Source organism: Mytilus trossulus, chromosome 12 (assembly GCF_036588685.1).
Source record: "Mytilus trossulus isolate FHL-02 chromosome 12, PNRI_Mtr1.1.1.hap1, whole genome shotgun sequence".
In the NCBI taxonomy this organism is placed as follows: domain Eukaryota; kingdom Metazoa; phylum Mollusca; class Bivalvia; order Mytilida; family Mytilidae; genus Mytilus; species Mytilus trossulus.
In genome coordinates, this window is record NC_086384.1 from 37,416,302 (window position 1) to 37,428,002 (window position 11,701).

Consider the following 11,701-nt stretch of genomic DNA (forward strand, 5'->3'; position numbering starts at 1 on the left):
AGTTTTCTATGTTGTGTCATGTGTACTATTGTTTTTCTGTTTGTCTTTTTTTCATTTTTAGCCATGGGGTTGTCAGTTTGTTTTAGATTTACGAGTTTGACTGTCCCTTTGGTATCTTTCGTCCATCTTTTATGTTTCTTGTGGAGAGTTGTCTCATTGGCAATTATACCACATATCCTTTTTTATATATTTAAACGATATTTCCCTTATATGTTATAACCTTTATTATGGTCATGGATAATACAATATATCTTATTCTATACATAATAAAAAAAAAATCACAGAATAATCATCTTCAATTAAGTATCTAAATATCAAGCTTTGAAGCTAACTAAGTCTACAAGCATAAATTAGGGATATATTTGCCGAATTAATAGATTCTATCGTAGTAATGCTCGCAACATACTATTTCGTAGGAAACAAACATAAACATTTTAAAAGACAAACAGAAACAAAAATATGTCCATAGCACATGGATGACATACTCTTATTACTATTTTCTCTGTTCAGAAGACCTAATGTGGGTCAAAGCTCTCATTTTGCATTAAAAATAGAAAGATCATATCTTAGGGAGCATGTAAACTAAGTATCAGGTTGATTTGACTTCAACTTCATCAAAAACTACCTTGACCAAAAACTTTAATTAAAATCTGAAACCAAAAACTTTAACCTGAAGTGGGACAGCCAGACGGACAGACAAACGGACGTACAAACCGAAGAACATAATGTCCCTAGGTGGATCATAAAAACAACAGTTGATGACGTCTATGACTAGTCTGCGTTTTTATATCTTTTTTGCCAAAAATATGTCAATCTGCTCCGATATCCATCAGCATCGCCACTATAGACTGGTGGCCATTATATTCTGCAATGTCCAGTGCTGATTTTCCATCCTGTCGTCGAATTGTGACATTTGCCCTTTTATCTAACAATAAACGCACTATTTCTGCATGTCCTAATTCACTGGCAAAAAATAATGGAGTTGTTCCATCTTCCTTTGTAAAGTCGATATAGGCCTCTAAATTAAGAAGACACTCTACTATGTTTGTGTGACCCATGAAACAAGCGATATGCAATGGCGATGAATCGATCATTGCATCTAAGCAGTATTCTCCTGACATCTCACGTACATAATCTCTTACTCTTTGGGAAGCATACGTGACACAAAAATGTCGTATTTCCTCCTGTACTTCATTTAATGTTCTTTCTGAATTTTGTGACAGTGCATCCATTACTTGCTCCCTGTTTTTAAAACCTGTCTGCAAAGATGCACTGTTTTCAAGCAGTAGACTAGTTGTTTCAATGTTACCATGTCCTATTGCAAAACACAACGCACTAGCACCACTAAACGCCTTAATGTTAACGTCTGCTCCAGCACTTATTAGTAATGAAGATATTTCTGTGTAGTTTTTAAAACATGCAAAAACAAGAGGCGTACTACCATCTGCGTCACGTGCATTTACATCAATATTTACATTTTTTGCCGCCAATAAGAGAGAAACGACGTCAGTGTACCATAAGAAGCATGCAATGTGTAGTGGATTTAATCCAAATGGACTACATTGATTTACGTTTGGACTTTTCTGTAATAAGTTGTTTACAATAGCTGTCAAACCTCTTTGGCAAGCAATAAACAGAGGTGACTGTCCATGGTTATTACAAAAATCGACGTTGATATCCTCAATTTTCAGTAGTTGTTCTACGACTAAAATATGACTATTCTGACATGCAATGTACAATGCAGTTACATTTTCCACATTGCAGAGATTGACGTCTGGATTTTGCTTTAATAATTTGATCACAGTTTCTAAAATACCATAACATGATGCCATAATTAGTGGAGTAACACCGTCGTCTCTACTCTTGTTCACATCTACAGAATTATTTAGAAGCCACTGAAGTAAATCATCATAGCCATGATAACAAACGTCTATCAAGGGGTATGTACCGGAAGAACAGTCCCCTTCTAGACACATGGTATCCTTCCTGTTGGCCAATTTGACCTGATAATGTTTATCAAGTTGTTCTAAATACTGGACAAATTGTACTCTGAAGTCGGTAAATTGCAAATTAATATTATGAAACACATTACTCACTTTGCCCTCGATCCAGTCTCTGATAAGCCTGTCCATAAAAAGTTTCAATGTGTGGTGATCTGGTATCACTGTAATAAATTCTATATTACCAAACTTGGTTGACTTTCCCCATTTAAAACGTTCACGTATTAAATTGCTATTGCCATGTTCAATTAAACATTGACACATTTTCTGTCCGAAGTAATAAACCAAAAAGTCAAAAAATGTATCATGTGAGACTGTATAAATGCCATTCTGTTTACTTACATATGTTCCTTCAAGGGTTCTAAACGCTTTGCCTATCGAGTCCTTCGATGTACCAGAGTTTAATCCACATTTTCCAAATACATCTTGTAGCATTGTTTTTTCGTCATCTTCAACTTTACTTTGAAACCATTTTTCCTCTATTCTGTTATTGAAGAGAACACATAAGGCGAGCCCACAAAGCTTGCATTTACTATCAAACTAAGTAAATCTAAATTATCTAATTCCGTTCTATAGATTTCAAATGGGTTTTTGAAAAAATCCATAGTATCCTCTCTTTCATTTTCATGATGCAATGCACATAACAAAGGAAAGCATTCAAATTTCCGTAATTCCATGCTTAATACCTTTGTACTTATATTGTATCGTTCTATCATTTGCTTTATTTCTTTTGTTCGTAATCGCTTTGCCATCAAATTGCATTCACAGTTAAGAAAAGGAGACAGAAGTTTAAATCTTTCATCTAAATAGATTTGCAACCTACACGAAAGAAGAATTTTACAAGATTCGTCATCTAGAATTGTCTTAATCACCATTGAAAATTGTTGCCAGTTCTCCATCTCCCGTTGGTTAGCAGTGTACTTTCCACACATATCATCTACTATGAAAATTGACTTTTTCCCCTGTTGATAAAATTTCCTTATGTCTTTCGGTTTCGATACTGGGATTATTCTATAGCCCATTCCCTCGAGCACCAAAGCTATATGTCGGGCGATAACTGTTTTCCCAACCCCAGGTCCCCCTGTTAAAACAACACAACTGTTTTCAACCACACGTTGTAACGCATATTCGCTTCTTTTTGTTTTGATGAAGAAAACGTTATCTTTTCTTTTCCATCCTTCTATCTGCTTGTTGATTATAACTAAAATGTAAAAGTAATTTACAGAATATTTATTATTATACACATCAGCTGGAATATAAGTAAAAAATTATGGGAAACTCTATGCCGGAATAAGGCAACAAGGTAGCAAACCAACAAAACACGACAATCATTACAAATATTACCTTAGCAAGTTTTTAGCAAGTTGTCACATGTCAAACAATTCTAATGAAAACAACTAACGGCTTGGTTCACCTCCTCACCATGGTGCAGTTCGGTTTCCTCACTATTTGATTTACTGTATAATGTTTTGTTATTGTTTTTTGTCTTGCAACGTTTTAATTTGTGAAGTTATTTGGTTTTGTGGTGGAGAGGAAGGGCATCTAATCAAATTTCTTGGTATTTTCTTTCTCTTTTATTTTCAAGTGTGGCATATTCTAAATGACGGTTGCAGTCGTCAATCTTACAGAAATTACCTATGCTTCACTTTCGCAAAGTTAAGACAAAATCTTCTTGTGAGAAACAACCTATTTAAATTATTGCTTGTTAGTAGGAAGCAGTTCGTCGTATGACAAATATTACCAACTTAAGCAAGATGGACAGTCTGAATCTGGTAATTACCTCTTATGTTCTTTGGAATAGGGTCTTCCTGTTCCTCTTCAAGGTTACTCATTTTATCTGTTAATTCCATAACTTTGTTTTCTACTGCTGCCAATCTAAATTCTACTTGTAACTGTCTAAGATGGTCCTCGCTTTCATCCACGTTGAATTCTTGTTTCTGTAGATCTAAACACATTTCTCTTAACACTGCCCCTCCCAGTCGAATGATAGCCTAATCATAGAAAAAATATATATTATAAAGCGATGCACACTTATTCTTTCGACAATTCCAAAATCCAACTCAAATTTTGAAAAAAAAATGAACAAACTTACAGTGCAATGAACTATTTTTACATTTAAATATATATTGCTATTAAATGTTCTTATGAAATTATTTTAGTCAAATAAATCTCAAACTAAAGGAATTAATACATTTCATAATCCAAATAAATCAGACACAACGATAGTATCCGATTTTCTAAAATCATTAATCAATTGGCCGTCTCAGAATCTAAAGCATCATGAGTAATTTCATTGTTCGTATCTCAAAATGAAAAAAACGTCACGTCATTGGTTAAATTTCCATTGTTTATGACATTTTTAACCAATCAGGAAGTTTTGGTGTACACTTTTGTAAAAATTACCCAGGATGCATTACATTCCGAAACGGCGAATTGAGAAGATACAAATCACGATAAAAAAAAAAGGGATGCAATATCGGATGCGTCCTCAGGATTACCATCTCCTGTTTTGCATGCATTAAACCGAATCCACTTTCAGTCCAAATAAAGGCAACAGTAGTATACCGCTCCTCGAAAGTCTTAAATCGATTGAGATATAACAAATCCGAGTTACACGTAATACCTAGGAAAACTCATCATCTATAAGAGGGAAAAAACAGAAACACTGAAATGAACAAAAGACACACGAGAGTCACTATGCAACCCACTTCTATAAGATAACAACTGTCATTTTCCTGACTTGGTACAGAACATTTTACAAAAATATTACACAATCGTTGAACCTATATATATCAGACGGCAATTCTATATATACACCTCGCTAAAAGTTATGCAACACCTAAATGTTTTTGCTTTTTATTTTTGTTTTAAAATTAAATTACATACTGCTTTGTTTCCATATATTTCGTAACCCTATTTTTAATCGACAGGTAAGAATTCAGGTATAGATTACCTTAAAAAGAGGTGTTATAAAGCTACATACAAGTTTTTTTCCTTGAAAATTTCATGCGATGAAATTTAACTGTTAACCGCAGACTACATTGTGCCAATTTATGCGCCCGTAGACAGTCAAAAGACCACTGGTGACTCGTAGGCATCCTCAAGCTCAACACCGCAATAGGATTTTGCGACAGTGGCGTCAAGTCCATTGGTCTGACTAGAGAATAATTCTCAAACATCGTATTGATGAGCGCATGCGCGTACGGCGTTCTCACAATACAGCATACAGGAAATGGCATATTCTTGGAACTACAGCGTTTGGTGGTAGGTGTTTGATATTTTGGTCATGCTTTTTATTCGACTGCAAAATTTACCTTTATGTTCTTGATAGGACATGGCGGGTAACAATATCGCGATAACATCATCCGGGATATCGTTGTGCCACATTTTGACTATCAGAATCTTGCAACTAGACCAATATTCATTGATGATTATGATAGACCACGCAGATCACGCATTGTTTTAGCTTATTTACGTCAGGAGGTGACTGACTCTATTCCTTGACTTCCCATGTCACTGGATATGACTCAAATTGAGCATGTCTGGGATGATACTGCTCGGAAATCAGCAACAGGGTTCCAGCTAGTAACAAGAGGCTGTCACAACGAAAGCAAACCGGATTTATTAACATTTATTTGTGTCCTGCCAATATCACAAGAACCATAACTGATGAACGGTGAAAGTGAAAATTGTCAATATCAAATTTGAACTCCATTTTGTCATCAGTATCAACATATTAAAATTTGAAAAGCTTAGGTTGAATGGTTCATGAGTAAATGCACGGACACGACTGGAAAAGCCATTTTTCAATCTTTCAAGAACCATAACTCCTGAACGGTAAAAGTCAAAATCGTCATTATTGAACTTGACCTCCATTTTGTCATCAGAAACAACATATTAAAATTGAAAAGCTTTGGTTGAACGGTTCATGAGTAAATGCACGGACAACATTTGGTTGCCGGCCGCCCGACCACCGTTCATCCCCAAATCAATAACCGACATTTTTGTCACAAAAATCCGGTTAAAAATTGAAAGGAATTATGAACATCCTTGATTAAAGAATGGCAAAAAAAACCTGTTAGAACATTACGACTCTTAGTTCAAAGCATTGGACGGCGTGTTGATTAACTTTTCCGGAAGCGTGGAGGATACACTCGTTACTGACCTAAATTGCACTTTAATGTATTCACAAATTGTCACTCTCGAGTTTTGAAAAGAATTGTGTGTGTAGTGCTAAGCAAATGTTTCAAAAACTTCAGTATAAATGGAGACTTTATCTTGTATTTCATTTTGCCGTTTTACAACCATTTTCCCAAAATGAAATAGCAAAAGAATCAATCGTGAAAACAGTCCAAACTTTCACTTTTCAATTATTATTCTATATGTTATCTAACAAAAACACATTGTATCGATAAATCGATTTGTTATGAATTAAGTAAACGACAATCTGAAAAATAATCAGGTGTTGCTTTACTTTTGGCGAGGTGGATATAAAGATTAAAAAACATGTTGTGATCGAATGGAAACATCGTATCGGTCCAGCAACTTGTGATGGCAACCTTCAAACTTTTGAAAGTTGATTTAATTAATCTTGAACTAGACTATATATTTAAGTTATGAAGCAAATAACTGCATTTTGTAATTAAATCCAGTAGAGGAGAAACAAATGCAACATTCAAAACTCACCAGTCCAAGTGAAATGACAATCAATACAAACTACTCAGAGTCTGAATTGACCAGTTGTTGTGCTCGACCAGTAAAATTGAGCACACATTGTCTCGACTTTACTAACTGAACTTAAGTGTACTCGACTACATTTAGGTCTCGATTTTTCTTAACTGTACTTAAGTGTACTCGACTAGGTGACTAGGTCTCGACTTTACTTAATTAGTCTGATTCAGTACTTGCTGATCTTTGTGTAGTCTGAAATGGTCTTTACCAAGGCTCGACCTGTGTCGACCTGTCTCGACTAGTCTCGACTGAGTCTCAACCAGTCTCGATCTGTCTCGACTAGTCTTGACCTTCAAATTTAGTTTTGACTGGTGTAAATCAGCCCATCTAATTAAATAAAATATTGACTTTACAAAATTCAAGCTTGTTAGGTAGTTTGATGTATTGCTGTGAAATGAAAGAATTTAATTTTACAATAAATAAAAATACAAATTATTATATAAATTCAGATAGGCATCTTTAATTTTTTTTATCACTATTTCAAATCAACTTTGATTTTCATCAAACTATGCAGCTATCTTAGATATATATTTAGCTTACTGAATCCCACGTAATTTAGTTTTATGTTGTATTGCTGTAAAATTTAAAAATTAAAGTAATCTTGGTAAAAAAAAGCTCGGATTTGCAATTCGGACAAAATAGAGATAGTACAATTTAATTTGTTTAATAACTTTTTAGAATTAACTTGGATTTTCATCAAACTATACTGTATATGCAGCTATCTTGGATATACATTAAGCTTACTGTATCCCAGGTTATTTTGTATTTTGTTGAATTTGTGCTGTAAAATTAAGAATTAGATTAATCTAGGTCAAAAAAGCTAGAATGTGCAGTTCGAACAAATAGAGATAGTACACTTTACATAAAATTGACGAGTTTTTTTTTCGGTGACAGATTAACCCGGTCTATTAAACACATTACATACACATAAAGACTGAGCAACACGAATCACGCCAAAACTGTGAAGATCCCAAACGTTTCGGGAAGGTAAACAGTTCCGTATATACTGCTGACACTATAATGAAACTCCACGTAGTTACGGAATACGAACAGATAACTTAATGTTCATATCAAGTAAATCATACATGACTCTTAAAACATGTATTCTTGCGGATATCTGTCCTAAGAAAGACAAAGAAAACGAGTTTCTGATAGTAATAAAGTAAGGACATTATATAGAAACCAATGTTGCATACATGTGAAATTTGGTCCTCCGTGTATGTTTTATAGATGTGTTGCAAATCTGGTACGTATAATCGACAAAAACTATAACATTCATTTATTGTTGATCGCTAATTATATTTACGGTGTCTAGTTTAGCGACTGTGTGGTTGTCAAATATTTAATGAAAGATGGCATTGAGAAGATCTTTGCATACTTATATAAAATTGAGAAAGGAAATGGGGAATGTGTGAAAGAGACAACACCCCGACCATATATAATACAGCAGCAGAAGGTCACCAATAGGTCTTTAATGCAGCGAAAAATTCCCGCACCCGGAGGCGGCCATCAGCTGGCCCGCTGTTTGTGGATAAGAGAACGGGAAGACAATATATCAATAGCAGTAGATTTTTTTTCTTCAAAATTGTGGAATGTACAACTATTATCATTACAAACATTATGTGACAGTGAACTCAATATTGTTACCTGTGTAATTTCATCCCAATATTTTGTGAAATCTGTATCACTTATCGTCGCATCTTCAACATGAGCAATTTTATTTCTATAGAAATGGATCCTTGCTAAATCATCACTTAGACCTACTTGAGACGGCAGTGGAAGTATGCTGCTTATAGTTATTTCTGTTAAGTTTCTTATCAGTAGCATCATCAAGGTAATGTCAAAACTTTGAGACGAAATTGCACCTGGAATTGATATAAAATTAGAATCACTCTGTCCAGTATGTGCTCGGAATAGGAAATATTGTAATTAGAGTAAATAAAAAAAAATGTATTCAGTGTGAATCAAATAAATGCATTATATTCATTGTTAATATAATAAATGTATTGTAAGCAGTGTTGATATAATAAATATATTGTAATCAGTGTTCATCAAATAAATGTATAGTGAAAAGTATTAATTAAATAAATGTATAGTAATCACTGTAGTTCGAATAAATGTATTGCAATCAGTTTTAATCAAATAAAGGTTTATCTAATAGATGTTTTGTCATTAGTGTTAATAAAAAATTAAATGAAAACCAAAATTGAAAAATATATTATAAGTTATATGGTTTGGTACTGACCGCCTACGGGTCAGTAGTAAATCGTATATTGTGAAAGTACTTTTATTCGTGGGGAACCAATTTTCGTGGTTTTCGTGGATGACTCTATCCATCAATTAAAGTGTTCAACGAAATAAATCAACCGTTGTCGAACTCAAGACATGGAAAGATCCTCATGTAGGTTTAACTACCGATATGATCTAGAGATTATTTTGAATATCGCCAAATCTGGGAATACTGTAAAAGTGATAAAAGGGCAACGCACTATGAACTACAATGCAGGCAGGAATATACCCATTTAATATTTAAAAAAATATACTATACAAATTTTGATCTTTTAATTCTCAAAAAAAAATCATCCGGATAATTTCTGGTATGATATGCTATGATAAAGTGTTCAATCAAATCCTCAGAATACGTACGTATTTCATTGCTTGGCTTGCTGCTGATTAGAATTTATTTTATAATTCAAGATACGTTAATAGCATTTGTTAATGTGAATGTTGTAAAAAAACTAAAATCCACAAATTTAAAAAACCACGACATGTTAATTTTGCTCAAACCACGAAAATTGGTACCCACGAATTAAAGTACTTTCACAGTAACGAGTTTATCGCAAACAGGACTTTTCCTGTCAAGTTGTGTATAAAAAGTAACAATAAAACACAATAACATTAATTATGACGTCAATATCTATAATAGATATAACGCCATGAACTCAAAATGGGACCCATTGGGGGTTACCATGTTACGGCGTTTACCAATCATAATTTCACTAATTTACCCGAGGTGGAAAATATATATGAATGTAAAAGTAAAAATGTTGGTTTATATTCAGACACAGATAGATTTGTAAAGGGGATGAAAACAGTTTTATTGTAAGCATATATTACAACTCCGCGTCGAATCAAATTGATTGATAGAAAAGTTTCAAGGTGATTGCCTTTTTCCCCGTAATAATTAAGTAACGACATGTACCACAAGTTCCTCCTAGTACTTAAACAAATAAGACCAATCCTCATAAATCCTGATAAAAACATGACGATCAACAATCCATGCGGTCAGTCATCCATCCTTCAAAACACTGTTCTCTATAAATATCAATTTACAAACCCCATTGTTTAAACATTTTCAAACAAACTACTATTTACACAACGTCTGGTAGGGGTGTCCATGTAAACGATACACGAATAAAACAACAGCCGATTATTTGATAAATTCAGATAAATAAGTAGTAGTATATAAATATATCAGAGAAGGAACAATAATTAAAATATAAAATAAAAATGTTCTTCAGTGCCATAAATTGTTGTTAAATATGTGTATACAAAGTTCGTAGAAGGACAGAGCAAAATTGATCAATTTCTAAAATAATCAATATGTGTCATACATTTTCCCGCTTAATTATAGAATTATGAAGTTTAAGCCATCTATGGTCATTTATAACTTCACAAATGTGATATATCATAAGTTATTGCTGAAACTTTAATGCACAAACCTGTAGGTAGTATAGTGTACAGGAAAGGTTGCAGTTCTTTGGGAAAATATCTTTTATCAAAACTAAGTCAAATTTTACATATGAAATCTAAAAATAATAACTGATAAATAGACATGAATATTATTATGTAAATCGTCTTACCCTTTGTCTTTGTAGGAAACAACAAATTCCATTGCTCTTTGCTTAATATTCTTTTCTTGTGGTACAATTCTTGTAATTTAGCAAAATTCTTATCTAGTGTGTTTCGCAAACTTTTAGGATGGAATTCAATGTCAAATTTTAAACGAACTGCTTTTGGAGATATTCTGAGAACTAATACTGCTATTTTTATATAATTTGACACTTCTTTGGAGATTGCAGCCATTTTAGTTGTTTTCTTTACTATCAGGTTGTTTTTTTCAGTTCTGCTTTGTCACGTTCAGTTACAGAGACTGGTCGTGTTAGGCTTTTCTTTCCTTAGAAACGAATACTGCAATTCAAAATATGGCTTCCATTAAACATCTTTAAAAAGTAGTATTTTCATACGTGGTTGGTTAGATAATGATTATACCAGTTCTCTCTACTTTTTATTTTGTTCATATTTTAACATTCAAACAATAATATTACTGAAAGTAAATAACTATGATTTTTAACTTTATTCTTTTTTTTCTTTTAAAAATTGCATATAGTTTATTTGAATTGAGCTTTCAACATTCTTAACGATTAACACCATGATATTGCAGAATGAATTAAACTGCGACTGTTATACAAGTCAGAGATTAGTTTCGTTATGTAACAAGTCAGGATAATGACAATTGTTTTCGATACGTTTGATGTGTATGAGCTTTTGATTTTGCCATTTACAACTGATTTAATAAAGAAAGGCAACAGTAGTATACCGCTGTTCAAAACTCATAAATCCATGGACAAAAAACAAAATCGGGGTATCAAACTAAAACCGAGGGAAACGCATTAAATATAAGAGGAGAACAACGACATATTACCGAAACGTAACACACACAGAAACGGACCAAGCATCAGACAAAACACCACGAGAATAACAAATATAACATGAAAACCAAATAAATGAATTTGGGATAGACAAGTACCGTGCCACGTCTTATCTCAATATCTCAAAAATAAGAGAAAACACAAACGACTCAACGTTAAAATGCAACACACACATAAACGAACAATAATATAACAATGGCCATCTTCCTGACTTGGTACAGGACACTTTTAAAGGGGAATAAAAGTGTTTGGTTGAAA

General features: G+C 33.3%; 2 protein-coding genes across 2 annotated transcripts; both read right to left on the minus strand.

Moving 5' to 3' along the window:
* Positions 1-809: 809 nt before the first annotated feature.
* LOC134692420 (ankyrin repeat domain-containing protein 50-like) lies at positions 810-2,435 on the minus strand. The gene has a single exon (XM_063552872.1). It carries the CDS (start codon positions 2,433-2,435, stop codon positions 810-812), a length of 1,626 nt encoding a protein of 541 aa, XP_063408942.1.
* Positions 2,436-2,479: 44 nt separating this feature from the next.
* LOC134692421 (uncharacterized) lies at positions 2,480-10,817 on the minus strand. The gene is made up of 4 exons (XM_063552873.1): positions 10,595-10,817; positions 8,379-8,596; positions 3,781-3,991; positions 2,480-3,201 (listed from the first exon to the last, which is right to left on the minus strand). The coding sequence occupies exons 1-4, from the start codon at positions 10,815-10,817 to the stop codon at positions 2,480-2,482; spliced, it is 1,374 nt and encodes a 457-aa protein (XP_063408943.1).
* Positions 10,818-11,701: the final 884 nt, after the last annotated feature.

Excerpts from the sequence above, each read along its gene's own strand:
- LOC134692420 (XM_063552872.1), bottom strand. The coding sequence starts at position 2,435 with ATGCTACAAGATGTATTTGGAAAATGTGGATTAAACTCTGGTACATCG.
- LOC134692421 (XM_063552873.1), bottom strand. The coding sequence starts at position 10,817 with ATGGCTGCAATCTCCAAAGAAGTGTCAAATTATATAAAAATAGCAGTA. Across the intron at positions 3,992-8,378 it reads ATTGGGATGAAATTACACAG|GCTATCATTCGACTGGGAGG; the intron begins GTAACAATATTG and ends TTCTATGATTAG. Across the intron at positions 3,202-3,780 it reads TATTCCAAAGAACATAAGAG|TTATAATCAACAAGCAGATA; the intron begins GTAATTACCAGA and ends TTTACATTTTAG.